The sequence below is a fragment of the Xylona heveae genome (genome assembly GCF_001619985.1).
Source record: "Xylona heveae TC161 unplaced genomic scaffold L228scaffold_1, whole genome shotgun sequence".
Lineage (NCBI taxonomy): Eukaryota > Fungi > Ascomycota > Xylonomycetes > Xylonales > Xylonaceae > Xylona > Xylona heveae.
Window position 1 is genome coordinate 413,874 of NW_017264193.1, and position 21,952 is coordinate 435,825.

Sequence of the window (21,952 nt, forward strand, 5' to 3'; positions counted from 1 at the left end):
GCAGATACGACAAGTACGGAGTAGTAGACTCAAACCACTTTGCGATATTTGGCCATTGATCAGCAAACCTACCTTTGTTCTGGAAATTCGACGCGGCCCCTTTCGGTTCCGTTATTGTAGGATTGGATGCTGATTCACGATCACGCAGAGTATGCTACAAATATGCAAGTTGTGCTAATGCCTTGGCAAACTGGTTCAGCCTCAGGGGTTCGGGTGAGCAACAGTATCGATTCGTTCCCCTGGTCTGCGCCTTAGCAGGCTCTACTCGCGCAGTGGAAATCTCGGTCTTGGTCTTTAGAAATTCCTTACATTTCATTCAGTATTTTGGGGATATGATTGGCTGGAAAATTGGACAAGATGGCTGGCTCACATGGTCACAGACACGAACACGAGAAATAACAAGAGAAGGACAAAGGGAACTCGGGTAATTCTTAGGGGAGGAAGGAGGAAGGAGGAAGGAGGAAGGGACCTCGCCACTTGGGCCGAGGCGGGTGTCCCTGGTGTTCTCCCAAGAGTTCCTAACCGAAATGATGGGGCTTTTTCAGGTATGGATTCAGGTACAGTACTACCGTAGCGCACTGATACTTGCGTTGACCAAACAATCAACATGCGAGCCGAGGTACCTCCCCTCCACAGTGTGCTTGACCTGCTTGGCATCCAGCCGTTTCCCACGGCGCAAATACTACGACGGGGACTGTAACCACCGCAATGCTTCGTTTATCCACTCGGACGCGTGTTGGGCGATTTGGACGCCCCTCCGAAGGCCCCAATTTCCCCGACGTGCGTCCGGCTCTTGGATCATCTCAACCTCACTTTATCCTAACCATCGTCCCCTGATAAACCTTGTGTCTCGTAAAAACACTTTATCTCAATCTCTGCCTCTTTGGAAAGCCGCGTCCCTCGTCCTAATATATCATCTTGCGGTGTGCTGGACCGCATCATTCGTTATTCACATTTATGCTCTTCGCTTGTGAACTGGAGTCGATTTACTCTCCTGACCTCCTGATCTAAGGAAGAGAGGTACGTGCAACACTGATTATTATAAGGAGTCAAGGCTTGGACTGGTTGTGTTGCGGTCTGCTGCTGTACGGAGTACAGTTACGTTACCCACTTTACCAGGTTCCGCTCACCGGACCCTGACGGACTGACGTTCTAAACCTTGAGCCGAAAGAACTGCCTGCCCGCACGCTGCTAAGAGTTAATGCTCCCCTGAAAGTTTGAACCCACCATAACTGACTATTGTTGTTGTCCTCCTCACACAGATCCACACACAAACCCCCCTGGTCGCCACAACCACACTCCCCCAATCTTAAACGGCTACTGCTTCTGTGGCTCGACTGTCGCTCGTTGACGGGAGCCCTCCTTGGCCGCCAATCTGCTAACCCATAGAAGGAACAAAACCTTTGCTCGAATCCGGAAACTGGTAACAATTTATATCGAGAACAACCAAAGCCTCAGCCTTTGAGCGTGGATCGGAAAGAGGCGTCGCATGTCCAGTTCTGATCCCGGTTGATACATTCACGGTATTGGCTTCAGCACTGGAGCACTGACGCTACAAAAACGGCCTTGCATGCATTCGACTTTTGCGCGCTTCACTTTACCGGACGCCCCTCGGTCACGGCAAGGCCCTGATCCGACTTGAGCGCCAATCTTCACATCTGGGCACAGCTCACTGGCATATTTCTTCTATCGCCCAACACCTACTGACCTCTGTCGGATTGGTTCAGAGCATAATGTCTCGCTCAGTCCACCTTGACCTGGACTCGCAAGGCAATGGGCGACCACAATGGGCAGGTTACCGTTCTCCAACTGCTCTTTCCCCGAGGCTAAACCACACCGACGGCGATATTCCACCTGCCTTGTCACCATTAGATGCTTTCGCCGAGCAAGGACGTTTGCTCGCCAAGCAACTCGAAGAGAGTCGACGCAATGGTCGCCGCATGAGCAGGCTTCCACCACTCCATGCGGATGCGTTTGTGCGTCCTGGATTCTATCGTTCTAAGTCTGCGAGTGCCGGTCTCGAAAGCGACGAGGCCGAAGACGACATTGCTCCTCTAGAGAGATTGGGTATGGTTCGAGAAACAGAGGATATTCCTTTTCGCCCCAAGTCATTCTACCCTCGATTAAGCGGCACACCTCTTCTGGAAGATGAAATGGAGGATGCCGACTGGATGCAAAGGAGGGACTCTACCGCGACAGTGGGATCGGAGATGGGTATCTTGGGTCCGCTTCGAACCCAGTCTCCTGACCCTTTACCCGACGTGCCAGAGGAGCAAACAGGGCGAAGTGCCGCTTCCAGTCCTCAGCCGCAAAGGAATCTTAACTCTGGTCCCCCCCGAAACCTAGCGCGAACTGAGTCTACTGACAGCCACGGGCCGAGCCCGCAACCCCAGTCGAGCGTGGACTCGTACCGAAGTGGGCAAGTCTCTAGAAGTGCGTCTTCAAGCAGCCTGACTCCAGCCCTCAGGTCGCAACCGAGCTTGGATTCAGTTCGCCGACGAGGTGCGGTCCGTCAGAGCTCGACAGGCAGCCGTGGTCCGAGTCCCCGGCCCAAGAGGAGTCTTTCTTCAACGAGACAACAATCATTGGCACGTAAAGAGTCTTCAGACAGTTTGGCCCCCCCAAGATCTTATGGACCAACTTCTGCTCCCAGGTCGCCCAGTATGCGTGCTGGCGCCTCGAACGGCATGCGATCTGTCGCTCCTGAATCGGATGTCGAGGAAGAGTCTGGCATGAGCGCTTCTTTCGGTTCAATTCAACGGCAGGCGTCATCGAGTAGCCAACTTTCCGCTCCTCATTCTCCGCAATCCTTCCATGGTCCACCTCCACGTTCTCCCTCGATTAGTTCTGAGCATTCTGTTGGTGGACCATCGCAACCTCGAAACTTGCGACCGGCTATGAACTTTTCTCGACCGCGGAGCAGTGCTGGTCCGCGACCAGCATTTGATGTATCGTCTCGTCAAACCTCCTCAGAGAGTCAGAGATCCTTTTTTGTCGACGACTCAGCTCATACCCCACAAAGTATGAATGGAGAAGGTTACTTTGATCCGAATGAGCCGAAACAAGGTGCAGCACCGGCCCTGGTTTACTCGAAATACTCATTGCCCCGCGGGAGAACGCTCGAAAAGGATTCTACCGTTATACAGAAGAAAGCTACACATCATTTCCATTGGGAAGAATCAAATTCTTCAGCACAGCTTGTCTCCCAGCGACCAGCTGAAAACCGGCCGCCGTCTCCAGAGTCGCCGCCGCGCGCCACCATGGTGCCTGATCAGAGACCGGCCACGCCTGAGCAAGCTAAGGAGGAACCAAAGTCGGCTGCGTCACCACAATTGGCAGCAAGCGCCCCGGGACGCCCGGCTTCTCCCTCGGTCGATTCGAACAGTACGATTAAAGCCGGATCTTCAAGGCGGTCCTTGGGGGCTTCGATGGAATTGACTGCTGAAGACCATCTCGCCAAGGGCATCGCGTGCCACCAGAAAGGCTCGTTGAATGAGTCCACATATCACCTGCGTATTGCCGCCAGAAAGAACCACCCGACAGCGATGCTTCTGTATGCATTGGCTTGTCGTCATGGCTGGGGCATGCGTCCCAATCAGAGGGAAGGGGTCCAATGGTTGAGAAAGGCCGTGGACTCTGCTGGTCTTGAGGTTGCCGATGACGAGACGCCTGCGAAGAATGCGAAACCGTCGGATATCATGGAGCGCAAAGCGCACCGAAACCAGCTCGCCCTAGGTATTTACGAGTTGGGAATAAGCCATATGAATGGCTGGGGCATTGAACAAGACAAGGGTCTTGCTCTTCGCTGTTTTGAAATCGCAGGAAGTAAGAGCTCTCATTTTATATTATTTTCCACCGATATCCTTTGTTGTTGCTAACTGGTTAATCTGCACAGCCTGGGGAGATGCTGATGCGTTGGCTGAGGCTGGATTCTGCTATGCAAAAGGCGTTGGCTGCAAAAAGGATCTGAAGAAGGCGGCCAAGTTCTACCGCATGGCTGAGAGTAAGGGCATGAGTATGGTTGGCAATAGTTGGTTAGTGCTGTCTCCTTGAACCTTTAGGGCTGTATTTGGCAGATCATGGTTAACCGATTTTTCCGTTTCAACAGGATCTATAAGGACAAATACAAGGACGATGACGACGATCGACAAAGCCGAGCTACCAAGAAAGATAACAATGACAAGGCTGGTCGTGATAAATCTCGTACCCGAACCATGTTTGGACGCAAGCGATCTGTGAATCGTGCGTGACGATCATGTATCTTGCTGGAGTTTGCTCGTTTTCATGAACACGAGTGGCACAGTCTTCAGTTCATCATCATTTGCATACTTTACTTTTATCACTGGCGTTCGTGGATGGCATTTTCATTGATGGTTGGCTGGCTGGTCAGCAATTTCCTTTCCCTATTGTTTCTTATCCTTCTTTTCTGCTTTTTCATATTTTTACGTTCTTCTACATCTCCGGTCGAATGATTCCCCGGCGTTGCTGTGGCATATTATATCAATTTTCCTGCGTCGAGGATTTGAGGTTGTTTGATGGATATTTTATTGTGATTGCAAGTCAATGATGAGCAAAGCACCAACTACCACTTTTTTTCTTTGGTAATCTTGCTTAAAATTCATGTAGCTTGAACCTTTTAATTGGGTTATCCTTGGCCTACGACATTGATGATAATTATTATTGTCCTGCTTGTGTTAACCAATTTGCGCGTTGTGAGTTTCTAACACCCCCGAGGCCCCTAACGCTTGGTTATACCATTAGCGAGAGTTGGCTGGCACCGGGAATACTTTAGGACCCCTGTCTCAGAATTCCTCGCAGCATCGCCTCGTTCATGTCTCATACCCTTGCAATTCGTGGCAAAGAGGGCTCTCGGGTTATACACAATAAATGCATTGCGTGCACTGCAATAGTTAGAACCCCAGTGCCGCCACAAAAAAAAAAGCAAAGCTATCTGATTCTCCTTCCAGGATCAAAACTCCGTGGGGCAGTGCACACCGTGCGTTAGGCTGCACATACACGGTCAATTTCGTACCACAAAACTAACAAAATGAAGGGCACCGTGGCAGAGCGAAATTGATACATCATCTTACCGCCGCCCAGCTCGAGACGGGGTTGTATATCTGAGTACTCCCCACCAAACCCATGCATGCACCTCCGTATGGCTCAGGCGAACGCCAAGATGCATGTTTTCTATCACTCACCCTTGTCATCAGCTAACAAAGTCTCAGCGATGAATGGCCAGCTTCGCGATATCCTGTTGCTAACCAGGCAGGAAAGACTGCGCCGCTCGTCAATTGGGCCCGCAGATGCGAAATCAGCCAATGTCGCCTTCATACTCCTCTGGGCCCAGGACTCTTATGAGATGGTCTAAGGTTATTATTACTGAATATGTCTTACCATCTCGTTGGGCTCTACAGTGACCCAGTGGATTGGAACCCGAATTGAGGCTACCAAATCCTGGTCTCTTTGCCTGGCTCGAAACGGCTGATTTTGCTGATCTGCGCACTGCAAGGAGATTGGACCCCGCTGGAGCGCGTTTGACAGCAATTCTATGAAGATGATATATTAGTCGAAATGCTGCATTACTGTCCGTCTTCATGATATTTTCTTAGCAAATTGGTCCTCCCGTCGCATGAACATCTGTTGTGTTGCATATTTGCCTCTGTGCTTTCCTTGCTTTCCTCTGATTTGTGCGTTTGAGGTTTAATTTTTCTTTTGCGAAATGGCATTGGAGCTTGGCTTCAATGTGAACAATGCAGGGCCGCTCAGTCAACTCTCCGTGCAAATTGCCAGTTTGGACGTTGCAGTCTTCCTAGCAACGTCCGCATGGGGTTGGTACAAGGGAAGAGATAGGGCGCTGACATTCGAACAAACCTTGAGTTCCAAGGGCGTTTCATTGGCGACAACGTCCTCTTTCAAAAGTGATTGGTATTCGAAAATTCGACAAGAGCATGGTGCCATCTACGGAGCGGCTTTGACAAGAGACCGAACTCTCGTCCGTATTCTACTGCCAAAAGCAAGCACGGCCAATGAAGGTGACCCAGGAATGAGGTGCCTTCGCGCCGCAATGGTTGCCCTTTTGTGCTTTGCAGAGGCTGATCAAGTATCTACAATACTAAAAGAAGTACTTCCTCGCACTCTGCTTCACTATGAGCAAGAAGGGGTGGAATTTGCGCTGGAGGGAGCCTCTTTGGCCTCGCTTTTGCACTTTGTCACTGCCGTGGCTAGAGAAGAGAATGTCGACGCACTACGTCGGCATATCCTCGAGGAAGTGGACTTTCGGGTCAGAACAGTTGTTGGCCCAGACATGCTCGCCGAGGTATTGAAGGCTGGAAGAGCGGATACTGCGCAGGTCATTGGACTTTTGGTCTGGATACTCAAGCCTAATCATTCAAAAAGTTACTTTTCATATCCGACCAAAAGCTTGAAAGTTTGGGCTTTAGCTGCTGCGCTCCATAAATTGGGCTTTGACGTTGAAGCTTCGAATCAGCTGGTCACGACTCCATATTCCCCGCCAGATTCTCCCTGTTTTCATAATGGATCTTACATGGATGTTCCAGAGGTGATATTAGTCCTTAGCCCTGGCTGGCGGACTGACAAAGAAGCCATAATGTCGACAGTCGGTGTCAATGCTGAGATAAAGCCTCCACCAAGACTGGTGCCTATTCGGGCGATCCCTGCCATTGCGTACACGAGAGTCGTCGCAGAGGGAGTTCAGATTGATCTTGCAAGATTAGAAGCTGCATTTTCGGAGACGTACTTGCATGTAAGGAAAACTCTTTGCACGATGCCACTCTTCTGTCGGGCAGTAGGTATCCCGGTATCAATGATGCCTCGACCAGATATGGAAAATTTTAACAAAGATATGCCTCACTATGAGCTTTTGGAACACTACTTAGATGCCAAAGGGCTAGAAAGTGAGTTCGATTGCTCGCAAGACTTCTTCTCAAACCCTGGAGAATCTCAGGCAGAGATCCACAAATTGATTGGGCCAATGATGCTAAAACATATGGTATGTATTCCACGTTGCTCGAGATTCTGAGACTAAATTCTCTCATCTAGAACCCTGAAATTTGCCAAAATTTGGAAAGAATGCATGTTGTTTTTCAACACATAGCCTTCGCCGGCGTCCTCGGAGCTGTGTCTTTATGTATACACTACAACCGGCAGGCGTGGGGTCCTGAAATGAACATGGAAATAGCTTATGGCGATGCAATCACACTCGAGCATGTTAAAATGCTAAACAAAAGAAGCCCACTTAGACCTGATAAGCCTTCCTTGCCGCAATGGTTATCACGGCTAGGGGATGCTCTTTACATGCTGAGGGCGATTTTTGGACCCGATCTCACTATGTTAGACCAGCCGTTTGCACCTGCTGGGAGGAGAGAGAGGCAGGAGAGTCGTGGGTCTGCTCTTCGTGACCTTCGTGATAAATGGGGTGCGCTTGTCTGTCAGGTACGTGTGTCAAGTGCGGTTGATTTTGTTACTCTACGGCTAATGATGTTAAGGTTATTGTCGGCGCGAATGTAGACGTGCTTGCTCATCCGTTCGGGGCACAAGGATACGGGATATCTGCCATTTCTGACTTTTTGTTATACCCGAGCTTACGACCGTCCGCTTGCTTTGTCTATCATTATCAGTATGGCCAGCTTTTGGATATCCCAACAGATCAGGATATCGTGATTGATGGAGCTTATAAGAGATCTTCAAAGGCTATTCCCGCTGAACTTGACCAGAGTGAACACTTGACCGATATTCGGATAGTAGAATATTTTCCTCTCGATCGACTACGGTGTGACATAGAACCATGTTGGGAAAGTGACCTTCGAAAATGTTGCCTCAATATTCGACTTGCAGGGATTTCCCGAGTTGAATTGAGCCCTATCGAAGTTGTGCGTTCCATTCAACCCGATATACACCACGTGACGGATTTATCACATACAAGTTTGTGTGAGAGGAGCACAAATTTCTCCGTGGATGCAATATTCGATCGGAAATGGTATCGAGTCCCGCTCCTGGATATGCTTTCCCGTGGCCAGCTTGCCATTTCCTCTATTGAAGGATTAGTGGGCCCCAAACCGAACTGGATATTTCACGCGTCCGGAAGCGAGTTGCTGGCCATAATTTGCCTGTCTCTTGGGTTCACACCGTCCTTGAAACCGGACTCTAGGATAGTCTGCAATTGCATCGCGGATGGTCTTGAAAAAGCTAAGTCGTTGGGGTATCCAGAGAAATCTGTTATGTTGATCTTGATTAGTGATTGCATGAACCATAGTAGTCTCACTTTACAATAACGGCCAAGGTCGATAACGTCTCGGATAAACAAAGACAAACAATCTGTGGCATTTATTTCACTCAACGTTATTATTTAAAGGATAGAACACTTTGCGGGCAGACCACACGGGCCTTCCTTCTCGCGCTTCTCCTCCTTGTTAGGCCCTGATGCTCCGCCAGTCGAAGCCGATGTGTTTGCGGCCTCACCCGCAGGCTTCGCCTTAGTGCCAGGGACTGTCTCAGTCGCGCCATTCGTGGCAGCCCCCGCCTCGCTACCATGTAGTCATTGGAAGTTGACCTTGGAGACCGCCTGATAGAAGGCCTTGCCTTGCTCAGTTGCAAGTTCGAGTTCAAGGCTTGATGGCTGGCGTTGGCCAATGGGTCCCTAGAGGAACATTTATCAGCGAAAAGCTCAGTCCCTCACCTCGGTGAGAAAGATAGGGTGGTGTTCAACATACTGCAAAGGTTCCGGCACCCCAAGGAGAACCTCCTCGGACCTCATCTAGGTTGGCGAGGATTGGGAAAACGGTTTTATAACCCAGTGGCACATAAATAATGCCGTGGTGAGCAAGAGTGCTCATGGAGGCAATAGCGGTAGACTCCTGACCACCACCAGGGGTTCCAGTGGAAATGAAGACTCCAGCATATTTGCCCCAGAGGGCGCCTGATGTCCACAGCCCGCCGGTTCGGTCCCAGAATGCTTTCCATTGAGCAGGGAAGTTCCCATATCGAGTGGGAATTCCGAACAAAAATGCGTCGTATGTTGGGAATTGATTTTTGATAAATTCGGGAGTAGCAACGGGGTAGTCGGCCTTCGAAGGGGCGCTCATCGCTTTTAGTGCTCCCTGATCAAGGGTCTCCTCAACCCTGCAAAGGAACGACATGATTAGCCAATAACAACATTGAAATGTTTACAGAAGTCACTCTTCAAAAAGACATATCAGATTGGATCAAGGTCCTAAAACAGAAAAAAAGGGGTGTTGGTATCCTGCTGTGGGTGGAACTTCATACTGGAAGATGTCGACAGTACCACCAGCAGCTTCAATGCCAGCTTTCTCAGCCTCAGCCATTTTAACGATGTGGCCATACATCGAATACTATGGACGGATTTTATTAGTGATCGCACCAAAATATATAATGAAATTGATATCAATTGAGAACAGCCTTGGACAGGCATTAAATTCGATCTTTTCACATGGAACTTTTGCAACTTACATAAATAATTGCAACTTTGGGCGCCATTGTGACAACGAAATCAAACAATGTCCACTGAACTTGGGTATATAGAGAAAGAGCAAAAATATTAGAAGGTTTCTGGACTCTCAAAGCTCAGCAATGAGGATATCGGAGGATCAATGAGCAAATAGATGGGATTCGAATCGGGGCGAGCCCCTCATTTATACAATAGACAGCTCGACGGCTTGCATGGTGGACGCGTGCCTTCCATACAAGGGAAGGGTATCCACAGCGACTGTCGAAACATGGTCGGGCATTTTTCACCATGAGTGGTGGCTTCCCTAAGCATGACAAACACATCTGGTTGCGTCTTGAATTGTCCAAGATGGGTAACGTTTGAGTTACTTTTGGATGTATATGTGGTGGGTTGGTCTTGCACTGGTCCTGCCCGGTTCTACTTTCCCTGCGGGAGGGAGCTCTCGAAGCTTATTTTAGAGCAGTATAGCTTACAAATGCTATGCTAAACGCCCTGGAGAGGCTACACAGTCTGCTGATTCGGAGGCTACGCGGTGCGGAAAGAGAAATTCCCTACTCATAAACCTTTTCGGAATTATCTTTAGATGTTTGAATGCTACGATTATGCAATCAAGCTCCTGCTGATAACCAGCTAGCTGACAATGAATCGTCAACGTAAGTCATAGCGAAAGTACAGTACAGCTTGGACGAACTGATTCGAGATAAAGTATAGGCACAAGATGCAGTATAACCACACTAACTACTATTTTGCAATTGCGGGCCCTCGTTCTGGACTCTACGAGGCTGAATTAGATGAAACGCTCCGATTGTTGCCAATTGGCGCCAAGAAGTAAGTGCTATCTCATTTTCCTTTTTTCTATTGAAATGTTGCGCCACAGCAGATGACACAGTGATTACTGACCCTCGCAAAACGAAATCATAAATGTTGTCTCTGGCGATATGCGATAAGAGGGCATTGTTGGGCCAGGAGTGCCCTTGTACGTCGTAGATCCGCAAGGGTTGCACTGACAACACGAACAATGTCATGGTACTCGTACGAGTAAAGTATCCCATCCAATGCATTGCCGCTAAAAAGACCCGTGTGGGGTATCTAATCCCCCCGGCCATTTGAGTTTAACCCATTCTGGATCTCTTAAACGAGCGAAGGACGGGTGCCGAGAGACCTTTTGTCTTGTCCAATTGTCTGATAACTAGCAGCCAAGTGCACTGTAACTGCATTGTACGGCATAATTTACTTCTCCCACGTATAAAATTCCTGTGAGGATTTTACGGGAGATGCAAGGCGATAATAGACCCAAACAGTGTGTACTTTGAAAATGCTGCAATTTTTCATGCGAGGAGATGTATCTTCGTATTCCATAAGCAAACGAGCCGTTGGGGTCTAGCGGAGCGGAATTAGACGCGAAGGGTCCAGCTAAGTCACTACTGCGGTAAGCGCATGCAACTCTCAGCCTGACATAATGTTTACTTGAGCATTTGCCAAGCAGCTGCATTACGCATCATCTCTCTTGCATTGCGCTTAGCAGACTCTGGTGCTGAACTGAGATCAAAAACAGCGCAAAATCCTTCTTCTTTGTAATCAGTCACGGATCTTTTGACTGCCCATAGATTTTTAGATTTTGCCGCTGTGGTTTGCAATGCTTTGTAAAATTCACCCCTGTTTCTTAACGCCTGGTTTTGATAATTGCCATTTATATTATTCGTGCCATTCTCTGTCTTATACGATTCTTTTATCCCATTGGGTCTCAAGCATCATTTAGGGCTGGACCACCATTACCTATAAGTACTGACAATACCCCGGTTTGCTTATCCTTTGCTGGATTGAGACAATAGAGCAAGCAATCCTTATCTACACTATCCGACAATACCTCCCATTGTGTTCGTTCTATATTATATATACGACATGGCTGGTTCGACAGATGTAGGGTATGCCCTAACCACTGCGCTTGCTTACACGGAGGCCTGCAGACGTCTAGAAAATTCCCAATTTCGAGCAATGCAGATTCCCGAATAGCGGGAAGCAACCGTAATGAGTGATAGAGGGCTGGATGTATATGTCCACTCATTGTTTCTTATAAGAGGAAGATATCTGAAGAAAGACAAAGAAGAGAAATGTACCAGTTGGTGCAATCTTGACTGCGGCATGACCAGGCATAGCTAAGTCTGGCCACGAGGCTGGCTCAGATTCACTGCAACAGCCCCGCCATTGGATAGAAGCCTCACAACTCTATATCTTCTCTTTTCTTCCAGCCTCTTCTGTTTTCATCTTCTTCTTGTTTACGCTTCAATCTCACTCTTTAACCCAGTCTTTTACACTTTCTTTTCCACCCTGATTTCTCCAGCCGCGTCACTTTCTAGACAGAGTTGCTCCGCTGCAGCTTCGATAAGCAGTATCGTCCGTTCTGAAAGAGTTATTTTTTGAACTCTCGAATTCCTGCTTGATCGTTGACCAAAGCTGCCTTTGCTCTGGAAGTCTGCTTACCTTCAGCCCATCACACCTTCGCACAGTTATTCTGACTCCCTGTCTGTCTCTAACAAGATATTATCTTACACAATACAGTGAGTCTACACCACAATACTGGTCTGTGACTACTAACGTTTCTTGAAGCTCTCTCAAACTGCACAAATCCCCCACGGCATTAAAGAGCCAATCTGCTGTCTATTGTGCTAGACTCTTGTTCGCAAGTTGAGGATATTTTCGACTCAGCCGGTGTCGTCGGTTCAATTACTCATTGTCAAGATTCAATACTGCATTCAGAGAGCACCATGAATATGCCAGCGGGTGGTGTCAAGGTTTGTGCTCCCCAGCCTGCTGGAAAACACACCAGTCGCAAGCACGCCGGCGGCAACCAAGCCAACGGCCCTCAGACTGGAGCCAACCAAACTGGCGCGAAGCCCGTGAACAGCAACAAGACCTTAAAGCCAAGCTATTTTAACCGCTTCAAGGGCTTTGTCCCGAACCCGAAAGGGAGTATTAGGGGCGAGTTCCGTCGACTTGCATGGTATATGAACTGGCAGCCCCACACCAAGGAATGGTACCATCACCGCTATGAGTGCTACGACGCGGAGTTTGGACGTTGGTACGGAACGGACACTTCTCGGCTCGATAGCTGGAGATCTCTTTGCCGCGAGGTTGGGCATGAAGGCAAAGAATTCACTAGCATCACTCAATGCAAGAAGGTAAGCGTTGAGCTTCTCTATTTATTCTCCTCCTTTCCCTACTCATTGCGGTCTTTGCCACTGAGGATATCTTTATTATGATTCTGTCTTTGGTGACTGCAATCAAATGACAGAACTTGAAAGCTAACATGATTGATGCTTTATAGTACCTCCAGACAATTCATGTCAATTTGATTGATCTAATCGACTCTCGTCGCAAGGGAACCAAGGTTCGAGTCTTCCAATCTTATGCGGCACTCAGGGCCCACACCCTTAAGTCAGGTAAAAAGGTTCCTCGCGAAATGGCCAAGAAGGATGGATTCGCACGCGTCTTTTTGAGATTCATGTAAACATGCAATCGCAATGTCACCGAACATGTCTTTCATCTGCACTTCTACCAGAATATTCTTTGCCAAGGTTCATGGAGCATGACGAATTATCACCGGTAGACACAAAACATGCACAGCATATATCGAAGGCTTCATGTCAAAAATCTGTTTAGCTAGCATTATGTGGATTTAAATCTACCTTATGAAGCTTACATGTGATATCTTCAAGCAAACTTACTTGTCCTTCTTTGCGCTTTTACTCTGTGCTTGATCATGCATTTCGTCGCCATGCTCACTGTCATCATTAGTGCTGTGCTTACGCTTTCTTCCTGACGTGTTTTTTGCTTGACCTGTCGTACTATGCTCTGCGTTCTGGTACTGACCTGTCTCAGTGCAGCTCTTGTCCCTGATACTGTCAGCATCACACATATACACGTCAATCGACTCTGTGGAGGCTAGAGCACCCAACTCCGCCAAGGCAGAGGCAGAGATTCCTTGTTTTTCGCTTGCAGCCATGATATCCGCTGTCATCTGAGTAACCTGGCTCCAGGTGTTTAAACTTGGGATACCTGTACACACTACTGTATCAGTCGCCGATCCTGCCACACGGGATTGGGCTGAAGAAGACGCATTAAACGACCCATCAACAAGACTCTCACAGCCTCTCAGACCAATAAATCGTCCAAACCAGATCTTCTTCTGCAGAAATGTCGCACTAAAAAATCGCGTGTAAGCTCGTATCTTCTCCCGTCCTTGGCCGCTGAGCTTACCAGACGCATAGAAAGACTTGGCCGATTCTTCCACTGCTCCTTGCTCAGCTGTGGTGTCAAAGAAATACTTTACCCCGTCATCTTTCACGTCCTTGTTCCACAGCGAGTACGCCTCAAAGCCAGTTCGCATAGTATCTGGAATACCATACTCTCTGGCACGCTTGGCCCGTCTATGCTCTGCCTCTGCGGCGTCAAATTCGCAGCCAGCCTGCTCGAGGAGCCTCTGTACAAATGGAGAAGAAGTCGAAGTGTAGTCGAGTCCTGCAAGGCCGTTAGCTTCTGCAAATGCCTCTGCTTCGTCGTCAATCGTTTCGTATGTCGACGTACCTTGCTCTGCTTCCTCCTGCATCTCGACATCTATTTCTGGCGTTTCCTGCTCTTCCACATCATTATCTTCAGTGTGTGCGCTATTCATATTACCATTTCCATCACCGTTACCAGTACCCTCGATTGCGGACTGACCCGGGTCAGAATAAACAAACTCAACCGCTACCGTCGCAGCAGGCTCGAGCCTCTGCCCAGACACTTCGACTTCGATGCCACCTTGCATCAGGCGCCCAATCGCCTGACCAAGCGCGGCCTCGCGCTCTTTATATAAGATTAATGCTTTGGCCTGCTCGGGAAGAACCTCGTGGCTAACGTATTTTCGGTCCAGGCTTGTATTCGTTTTCGTTTTATTGGCAGAGTTGTTCACATTATTGTCACGGCTCATCTGGCCTGCCTGCTTGTCATCAGCATTAACATTAACAAGATCAGTATCTGCATACACAATGACGCCAACGTCTCTCCTCGCGGCTTCCTGCGCGCCTACCCACTCTTGCACAACAGGCATCGGATACGCCATGCTCCATTCTGATATGCTCGACTGGTGATAATATTCCGCCAGACTGTCAAGTTGCTGCTCCGTTAGCAGCCAAAAGGATAATAGCGTCTTGGGGAAATCCGGATGCACGGCCGATGTCGCCATGGACATGATGGGGCTGATGGCGCGGGACATGTCTTGCAGTTTGAGGGAGTATCCGGTGGCGGCGAAGGTGTAGAAGCCCCTGGTGCTGGAGCTGGGAACGGGGGTTGGCGTGGTGGTGGTGGCGGTGGAGGAGGAGGAGGAGGAGGAGGCATTAGGAGTAGTCACAAGAACAAATTCCTTGCTCGGATCAAGCTTCATGGCGGGATACGCTTTCCGTTCAAGACGCCGGTAAGTACTATTGAACAAGGTCTTGTTAATTCTCGAGCGGAACTGTTTAGGTGATTGTCTGGATTTAGATTTCTTTCCGTTCGTGTTTCTTTTTCGGCTTCCATTTCCGCTATCTCTGTTTCCACTTCCACTGTTTCCATTTCCTTTTCCATCTTCGCCGCTTCTGTTTCCGCTGTTTCCATTATCACGAGGATTTCCAGATCCCGCTGAATGCGCCATATCTCCCTGTAATTGTTCGTTATGAACTTGTGTGACCTAAGAATTCCTATTCCTATTGTTGCGATATCCGTAGATTATTTCTTTTTTTTTTTCCTTCTTCCCTTCTCTTCTCTTTTTTCAAAGGAGTAGTAGTATAACTGTAATATCCGTCGAAATATAGCTCAAAAATATCAAATACTTTTCAAAAAGCTTATCTGGGTTTCCGATACTCGAGGAGTTAATAAGTCGAGGCAGAAGACAAGAATACGGGCATCAAGTCTTCATATAAAGCCGTGCTGCTTGTGAACCATCGATGCCTTGAAGAGTCGTTAAAGTTTTCATGGATCTGTACGCAGCACGCTAAATTTGCATACAATGCCCTTTGTGACCTTGTCTAATCTCTAGAGTCTAGACTCTATTCGTTATAAAGAATTTATTTTCTTTGATCTTTGTCATTGACTCTTTGTGTTTTGTTGAAATATCTCGTAACTCTTGTTCCGTGTCTAGACTCTAGACCTTCTCCACATGATTACATCAACAGGTCAATCCCTTTGTTGCTTTGTTTTTCTTTGTCCATTATTCCATTATTCCATTATTCCATCATTCCATGATCTATTGACCTGTCATCTGTCACCTCTTGTTCCGGAGTTTTTGTCTACTTATTCTATTTTATTTTGTATTTATTTATTTACTTTCTTTTTTTTTCCCTTCATTTTACATTGACTCCTCAACTTATACATCTCTTTTTTTGTGGGTGTAGGTGGGCGTCGTGCTGTCGAAGACTCGAAGCAGGGGGGCAGCGAGCATTTCTCAAGACTCCCGACTCCCGAGTCGCTCTTTTTTGTCAATCATCGATTCATGCCATTCGCAAAACAACTCTCTGTAGACCGACATATTTTCTAAAGGAATCTAATTTAATGGCTAATATCTCATGTACCGCCGTCGTTTAACCGGTGGGGACCGTGGGGGGAAATAAGTTGAAACAATAAACAATAAACCGCAAATGACAAACGATAAGTGACAGCAACAAGCAACACACTCGAACCCAAGAAAGAACAAAGGTCCTTGAGCAACAATGAAATTATCCCGATTGCCCGTTTCGCTGTTCATTGTTTATTGTTCATTGTTCTTCAGTCTGACTGTCTTACTATTGACATTATGATATTTTGGCTTGCTCTGTACACACTACGCAGTGTCGATGCATTTTAGTCTTTTAGAGATAAAGAGATTGGACGGGACCTAATATTATCATCATTCTTCTGGATTCTGAAGATCTAAGATCGAAGATCTAGGGTCTAAGATCTGAAGGACAAACAAAGAAATAGTAAGTCTACGGGTCTACAAATCTATGAGTTTGTGAGTTTGTGATTTGAACAAAGGCTTAGATTCAAACGTGGGCATGAATGACAAAGTAAACAATAGTGGCAATGGGATTATATTCCACTTTTAGACTTTTGGACTAATCTACAAGACTGAAAGACTGGGAGACTCGAGACTGGAGACTACGACGCTTTAGGAAATTGATAATTGATAACAAAGAGCAAAAACAGAGCATAACCACAAAGACTCAAATACTCGACGATTCAAAACTTCAAAGTGTGCTTAACAAAGCTACGTAACTCGAGCCACCCTTGATGGGTAGAAATACAAGTTTACGAAACGGCAGAAAAGGGTTAACTTTAGAGATGAAAATGATACAATATACTCCTCGAATCGACCAAGGAAATGAGGTATGATAGAGTGTCAGTGCGCAATGAATAGTAGAAAGCACATAAGAATAAGATGGAGGAAAAAGAGATGACAAGACGGACGAGAAGAAAGACGAAAGGGGAAAAAGGAAGAAAGAAAGGAAAAGAAAAAAGAAAGAAAATCCGGACAGAAGAGATACAGCGCAGTTACAGCGCAATTACAGGACATTCACCCTATACCACAAATCAACTAGAGGGAAAAACAGCAAAAGACAACATACAGAACAGACACGAACTCGATATACACAGACATGATGCGGTACAGGGTAGATACAGGACATGTCAAAGGACATGCATTGAACATTATATATCCCGTAACATATAAGCAAGTCTTTTGGCTTCATAATTGGATTCTCTTTTCTTCACAGAACATCTGTAGCAGCATTTCATTCCAACGCTCTTACTTACAATCTATCAACTCAGCTCAACTTTACTCAACTCTAAAACTAGCCGCAGCTTAGCAACTTAGCAACTCACTTACCAGCTTTATATAACCAAGAAATAAACAATCTCAATAAATAAACAATCCAAAAGACAAAAAGAAAACAGACAATAGATAAAATGGCAAACACACACACCTCTGACAAGCCCATGATCAACATCATCTACCAAGTCGAAAAAGAAGACAACAACATCCACTCGAGCATCCACATCAAGGAATTCCCCTCTCCGGGCGAGATCCTCGACGCACTAGCCGCCGACCCCACTCACAACGACGCGGCCGACGAGCCCTTTAGGAACATCTTCTGGGACCCGCCCAGCGCGCCGCGGGTTATTGAACCGGAGCAGGGGGACGACCGTGGCGACAACAAAAACCACCATACTAGTACCCACAAGTCGAGTAAGTCGAGCAGCAAGCCAGAACGGACGCCTGAGATTGACCCGGTAGCCAAGGCCGCAATGCAGAAGCGCAGCCGGCGCAGGAACCTCTTTGGCGCGAGCCCGTCTACATCTGATGACGACGGGTCCGGGCACTGGACCAAGATTGTCGCAAACCAGGACGGCACGGAGAAAATGTACCGGACCTGTCCGGCGGACGATGCGGGGTCGGGGTATATTTCCTTTTCAGCAAGTGAGTCTGCCTCCGGGTCCAGTTCCTCTGGATCATCCAAATCTCATTCTCATAACCATTCTTGTAACCATCATAAAGACCCGCAAAAGGCAACAAAGACAAAGACGTGCATCGACACACACACGACTGCGAAGCTGAAAGACGATACCAGCAGCTCCGGTAGACGAACTCAGATGCACTTGCTGCGTATCCAGGAGCGCGAACATACCCGCGACGGCAACGGCATGGGCGTGATGCCCACGGTGATCACACCGCTGCGGAAAGACCGCAAGGTAGTGATTGTGTCTGGCGGAGTGGAGATCCATGCGTCGCTCGGAGCGGACGGGATGCCCGTGGTCTCGTCGGACTCGGTGCGCGAGTATGTGCGTGGTGAGTACCGGCATACCAGAAAGACGAGCGGCCTGTCGATTTTTGTAGAGGAGAAGAAGCTGACGGAAGTTGCGGCTCGGAATAGGCGCAAGGGACGTAGTACTCCTACTGCTACTTTTACTTCTTTGCGGGATTCGGGAGTCAGACGCAGCATGGCGCCGCGTCCTAACTCTAGGCATGGCAAGAACAAGCGTGATGAGCCAGAAATCGAAGAGCCAGAGGATTTCGATACAGCCAGAGCGGAGTTTTCTGATGACGACGACCTTGAAATTGTGGAAATTGAAGAGGCACCGGCCCCGCCAGCGCCAGGACAACAACAGCGACAACAGCAGGGGCAGCAGCAGCAAGGGCAGCAAGCGCAACGTGCTGCACATGAGAGCGAACATGGCGGACGCAGAGTCCATATCTGTAAGTTGTGTCGCCAATCATGCCATGGGCATTGCCCTGCGCGAGTCGAGCGACGTGCTGAAAGACATCATCAGGGCCTTAGCCATCGTGACCGCCCCTCTACTAGGGGATCGAAGCATGAGAATCGACACCGCAGGGGATTTGAAGCCGATGGTAGTCGCTCACGCAAGACGGCCCTTCCGGCATCGATTAATCCCTTGAAAGTCCTTTTCTCGAGCAGCGGTAGAGAGGAGCTTAGAGAGCAAATCCAAAAGGAGCGTGAGCGGAAAGAGCGCAAGTAGGGTGATCAACACTCGTGAACGACAATGCATAAGCCCAGCCGAGAATAAGTTGTAAGTGTGGAATTGACCGCTTGATTTGCTTGTTGAACCATTAGTTTGGATATTTCAGATTCGACCTTAATAATCTCGTTAGTACACAGCGATAATAGACTTGCTTTTCTGGAAATTTTTTCCTGTATGAGTTGATGGAGGACATATAATGATAATAACCGCATAGAGTGATAATAACCGTAACAAAGCCGAAAATGATATCATAAACCTTGATTATTTCTATCCTACCGTGCTGAATGTGAGATAGATATTGTAGACCTGCCCATGGCCAGTTGCCCAAAATGATAGAGAAAAGCATTTCAAAGAAAATAATGGAAAATTGCTTCACGCTCGCGCTGGGATCAAGGAAAGAGGAAAATTTTTCCGTTGAATCAAGAATCACCATCGTGAGGCAACTGTCCAATGACTCCTTCAACCATAAAGATGAGTTCATCAATATCTGGCCGTTCAGCTGGTTCAACATGTAGACATCGGCGAACTACATCGCGAACTTCCTCGCTTGGACCTTCGGGGGTGCCATTGGAAGCCTTCTGCTTTCCTGCTGCACCAGCAGATGAGGCCTCGTCAGGAAATCTCCAGTCGCCGCCGAGCACGCATAAACTTAAGCTGCCGCCAGTCTCCTCGGACCGAGCCTCGAACGGACTCTTGCCAATGAGACAAGCGTAGAGCGTGCACCCCAGCGACCAAATATCCACCTTGGTATCAATGACGCTGCCGGTCTTGACGTCAAAAAGCTCCGGTGCACGGTACGGCATGGTCGAGTGCTCAGCGGCAGTGTCCTGCACGGCAATAGCGAGGGATCTGGATGTAATTGCGATTGGTGACGGAGCTAGCGAGCCAAGGTCCATGAGAATAGGGTTCTTTCCGTCATCTCCGATCATAATGTTTCCGGGCTTGATGTCGCGGTGGGCATAAGCGCGCTCTTGTCCAGGTTCGACACCCTCCTGGCTGCGCGTCACTTCACCTTCCATCATCAGTGGCTCCTGCTCAATATCATCGATTTCATTGGCAGCGCTGCTCCGGCGTTTCCCTCGACTTTTGCGCGACGCGGACACAACTTCGTCCAATGCCTCATCATCAGCCTCGGCTGCTTGTTGACGCACTCGTCGCGCCTTGCCCTGGCTCTCCTCTCCGCCTGGCTGACCTTTGACTCGGTATTGGTGCATGGCCTTGAGCGCTTTGCACACGCCCAAGAACAGAACCATGAGCCGTCGCTCAGGGAATTTGGTGTGGTTGACAAGGTTCGCATTGATCATATCCTGCAGATTGCCGCGACGGTAGTATGGCAGAAGAATGTAGACGGTCTTGGCCCCTGGATCAGACTTGTCCGACGTTACGCTGTAGTCGACACTATGAATGATGTTCGGATGCGGCGAAAAGAGTGTGTATGCTTCGACCTCCTTGAGCGCGAGAGCGACTGACTCCTGGCCAAAGGGGCATCGTATCTTCTTCAGAGCGTACAGCGCTTCGTTCGATGTGTCTTGGACAAGGTATACATAAGAGAAGCCGCCCTGTGCAAGTCAGTCGCCGTAATGGAAAAGTAGACTCAACTCGCCATCCTGTCAAGCCGTTTCCTAGCTGTAGATGTTAGGAAGCCGAACCACTGACCTCACCAAGGAGTCGTAGCATGCGAAAACTCCGATTGTTGATCTTGAGCTGAGGAGACCCAGGAAAGCAGCATATGCAATTGGTCAAAGAATAGGCTAGATCGAGGAAGAATTGCGCCATGGTCGCGTTTCTGATAGATTTATTATCCTTTTTGAGGTCGGGATCACCGGGTTTATCGCATGTGTCTTGGATGGCAGCACGGTAGGATGATGGGACTCGTTTCGCTGTCTTCTTTCTTCTAAACCCGGTCGTTTGTAGGCCCTGGTAATGCGCCAATGTCTAGGTTGCACTGAAACTTTAAAAGTCGATTTTCCGGGAAGTGAGATTTATCTCTGACTAAAGGGGTGTGATCGGTCGACGTCAGGGAAGGAGATGTGGCCTTGTAAGATGTATGTTTCGAATCTGGTATACAGGGTGTTACTGCAGCGAAAGGGAGAGGACAAGCTGGGATGGTTTGATGACGCAGCGTCTGACAGGGCTGGCCTCGTTTACTTCCGCCATCTACCCGATTGTTTAACATTTCCCATCTATGTCGGTTAAGTTGCAGTGAACCTATAGCCGCATTTTTACCCGAAAAAATAGCCCCAGTTATAACTCCGGCCTTTTAGCCTCATTCAATAGACATGCTATGCAATTACTGTACAAATTCTATATCTCTTGCATTCCTTATAAGCAGAAAAAGCCTGTTATTATATGAATAATTCTAATGTGACTCTCGATTTCGCAGAAACCAGAAATTATTGTTCGGATTTATATACACTCTCTACACGTCTCTAGTCATAGAGAACTCCAAACGGCTAAGTGGGATAATCTTATCTGATGATCGGGCTCTTAATTCGCCGAGAAATTCCCGGGTCATTTCCGTCGTATAGAGGCAAGTCAAGTGCTCTTCAGTTATTTGAACAGGAAGAGAGATTCGAAGAAAAGGAATTGAATGTAGATCAAGCAAGAAAATATTAAGATGATAATCTACTTGTTGAAAGGCATCGGTCAGGCTCCATCGACTCGTTACGTGTCACAGAACAATATCACAGTGCTGAAGTCTTCATAGAGAATAAGGCCCTCCTACGCTTTCAACATACGACGGAGGAAAGTTTTTTGACTCATTTTCGAATTATCATAGTAAGAGAGAATACCACTCGATTGATTTGATTGAATCATGGAAATCGACTATTGTCGTGCAGGTCATTGAAATGAACTCGGGAATCGAGTCACGTGATCAACGATTCTCGATTTCCCCATTCCAGACTTGCCGCACCATAATGAAGTTATTGCTTA

At 48.0% G+C, this 21,952-nt stretch overlaps 7 protein-coding genes across 7 annotated transcripts; 4 read left to right on the forward strand and 3 right to left on the reverse strand.

The window, feature by feature from the left end:
* The first annotated feature begins 1,256 nt into the window (after window positions 1-1,256).
* L228DRAFT_242395 (hypothetical protein) lies at window positions 1,257-4,658 on the forward strand. The gene is made up of 3 exons (XM_018331429.1): window positions 1,257-3,825; window positions 3,896-4,034; window positions 4,109-4,658. Exons 1-3 carry the CDS (start codon window positions 1,734-1,736, stop codon window positions 4,248-4,250), a joined length of 2,373 nt encoding a protein of 790 aa, XP_018191556.1. The 5' UTR covers window positions 1,257-1,733; the 3' UTR covers window positions 4,251-4,658.
* An 889-nt stretch (window positions 4,659-5,547) lies between these two features.
* Window positions 5,548-8,329, forward strand: L228DRAFT_2985 (hypothetical protein). The gene is made up of 3 exons (XM_018336447.1): window positions 5,548-7,012; window positions 7,063-7,455; window positions 7,509-8,329. Exons 1-3 carry the CDS (start codon window positions 5,723-5,725, stop codon window positions 8,292-8,294), a joined length of 2,469 nt encoding a protein of 822 aa, XP_018191557.1. The 5' UTR covers window positions 5,548-5,722; the 3' UTR covers window positions 8,295-8,329.
* Window positions 8,330-9,516, reverse strand: L228DRAFT_271973 (benzoquinone reductase; the record flags this gene model as incomplete). The annotated part of the gene is made up of 4 exons (XM_018335580.1): window positions 8,330-8,659; window positions 8,733-9,141; window positions 9,286-9,371; window positions 9,490-9,516. The coding sequence occupies 4 exons, from the start codon at window positions 9,514-9,516 to the stop codon at window positions 8,558-8,560; spliced, it is 624 nt and encodes a 207-aa protein (XP_018191558.1). The 3' UTR covers window positions 8,330-8,557.
* A 2,736-nt stretch (window positions 9,517-12,252) lies between these two features.
* Window positions 12,253-13,112, forward strand: L228DRAFT_257511 (hypothetical protein; the record flags this gene model as incomplete). Its single annotated transcript, XM_018333991.1, has 2 exons — window positions 12,253-12,666; window positions 12,813-13,112. 2 exons carry the CDS (start codon window positions 12,253-12,255, stop codon window positions 12,993-12,995), a joined length of 597 nt encoding a protein of 198 aa, XP_018191559.1. The 3' UTR covers window positions 12,996-13,112.
* Window positions 13,113-13,214: 102 nt separating this feature from the next.
* Window positions 13,215-14,807, reverse strand: L228DRAFT_242398 (hypothetical protein). Its single transcript, XM_018331430.1, has 4 exons — window positions 14,512-14,807; window positions 14,072-14,465; window positions 13,745-14,005; window positions 13,215-13,689 (listed from the first exon to the last, which is right to left on the reverse strand). The coding sequence occupies exons 1-4, from the start codon at window positions 14,593-14,595 to the stop codon at window positions 13,640-13,642; spliced, it is 789 nt and encodes a 262-aa protein (XP_018191560.1). The 5' UTR covers window positions 14,596-14,807; the 3' UTR covers window positions 13,215-13,639.
* Window positions 14,808-17,328: 2,521 nt separating this feature from the next.
* Window positions 17,329-19,226, forward strand: L228DRAFT_3032 (hypothetical protein). Its single transcript, XM_018336457.1, has one exon. It carries the CDS (start codon window positions 17,447-17,449, stop codon window positions 19,013-19,015), a length of 1,569 nt encoding a protein of 522 aa, XP_018191561.1. The 5' UTR covers window positions 17,329-17,446; the 3' UTR covers window positions 19,016-19,226.
* A 211-nt stretch (window positions 19,227-19,437) lies between these two features.
* L228DRAFT_225686 (kinase-like protein) lies at window positions 19,438-21,172 on the reverse strand (the record flags this gene model as incomplete). The annotated part of the gene is made up of 4 exons (XM_018330390.1): window positions 20,675-21,172; window positions 20,122-20,577; window positions 19,614-20,046; window positions 19,438-19,571 (listed from the first exon to the last, which is right to left on the reverse strand). The coding sequence occupies exons 1-4, from the start codon at window positions 20,792-20,794 to the stop codon at window positions 19,438-19,440; spliced, it is 1,143 nt and encodes a 380-aa protein (XP_018191562.1). The 5' UTR covers window positions 20,795-21,172.
* Window positions 21,173-21,952: the final 780 nt, after the last annotated feature.

Excerpts from the sequence above, each read along its gene's own strand:
- L228DRAFT_2985 (XM_018336447.1), top strand. The coding sequence starts at position 5,723 with ATGGCATTGGAGCTTGGCTTCAATGTGAACAATGCAGGGCCGCTCAGT. Across the intron at positions 7,013-7,062 it reads CAATGATGCTAAAACATATG|AACCCTGAAATTTGCCAAAA; the intron begins GTATGTATTCCA and ends TCTCTCATCTAG. Across the intron at positions 7,456-7,508 it reads GGGGTGCGCTTGTCTGTCAG|GTTATTGTCGGCGCGAATGT; the intron begins GTACGTGTGTCA and ends AATGATGTTAAG.
- L228DRAFT_242395 (XM_018331429.1), top strand. The coding sequence starts at position 1,734 with ATGTCTCGCTCAGTCCACCTTGACCTGGACTCGCAAGGCAATGGGCGA. Across the intron at positions 3,826-3,895 it reads CTGTTTTGAAATCGCAGGAA|CCTGGGGAGATGCTGATGCG; the intron begins GTAAGAGCTCTC and ends TAATCTGCACAG. Across the intron at positions 4,035-4,108 it reads AGTATGGTTGGCAATAGTTG|GATCTATAAGGACAAATACA; the intron begins GTTAGTGCTGTC and ends CCGTTTCAACAG.
- L228DRAFT_242398 (XM_018331430.1), bottom strand. The coding sequence starts at position 14,595 with ATGGAGCATGGCGTATCCGATGCCTGTTGTGCAAGAGTGGGTAGGCGC. Across the intron at positions 14,466-14,511 it reads AGAGACGTTGGCGTCATTGT|GCAGGCCAGATGAGCCGTGA; the intron begins GTATGCAGATAC and ends GATGACAAGCAG. Across the intron at positions 14,006-14,071 it reads GCAGGAGGAAGCAGAGCAAG|GACTCGACTACACTTCGACT; the intron begins GTACGTCGACAT and ends ACGGCCTTGCAG.
- L228DRAFT_3032 (XM_018336457.1), top strand. The coding sequence starts at position 17,447 with ATGGCAAACACACACACCTCTGACAAGCCCATGATCAACATCATCTAC.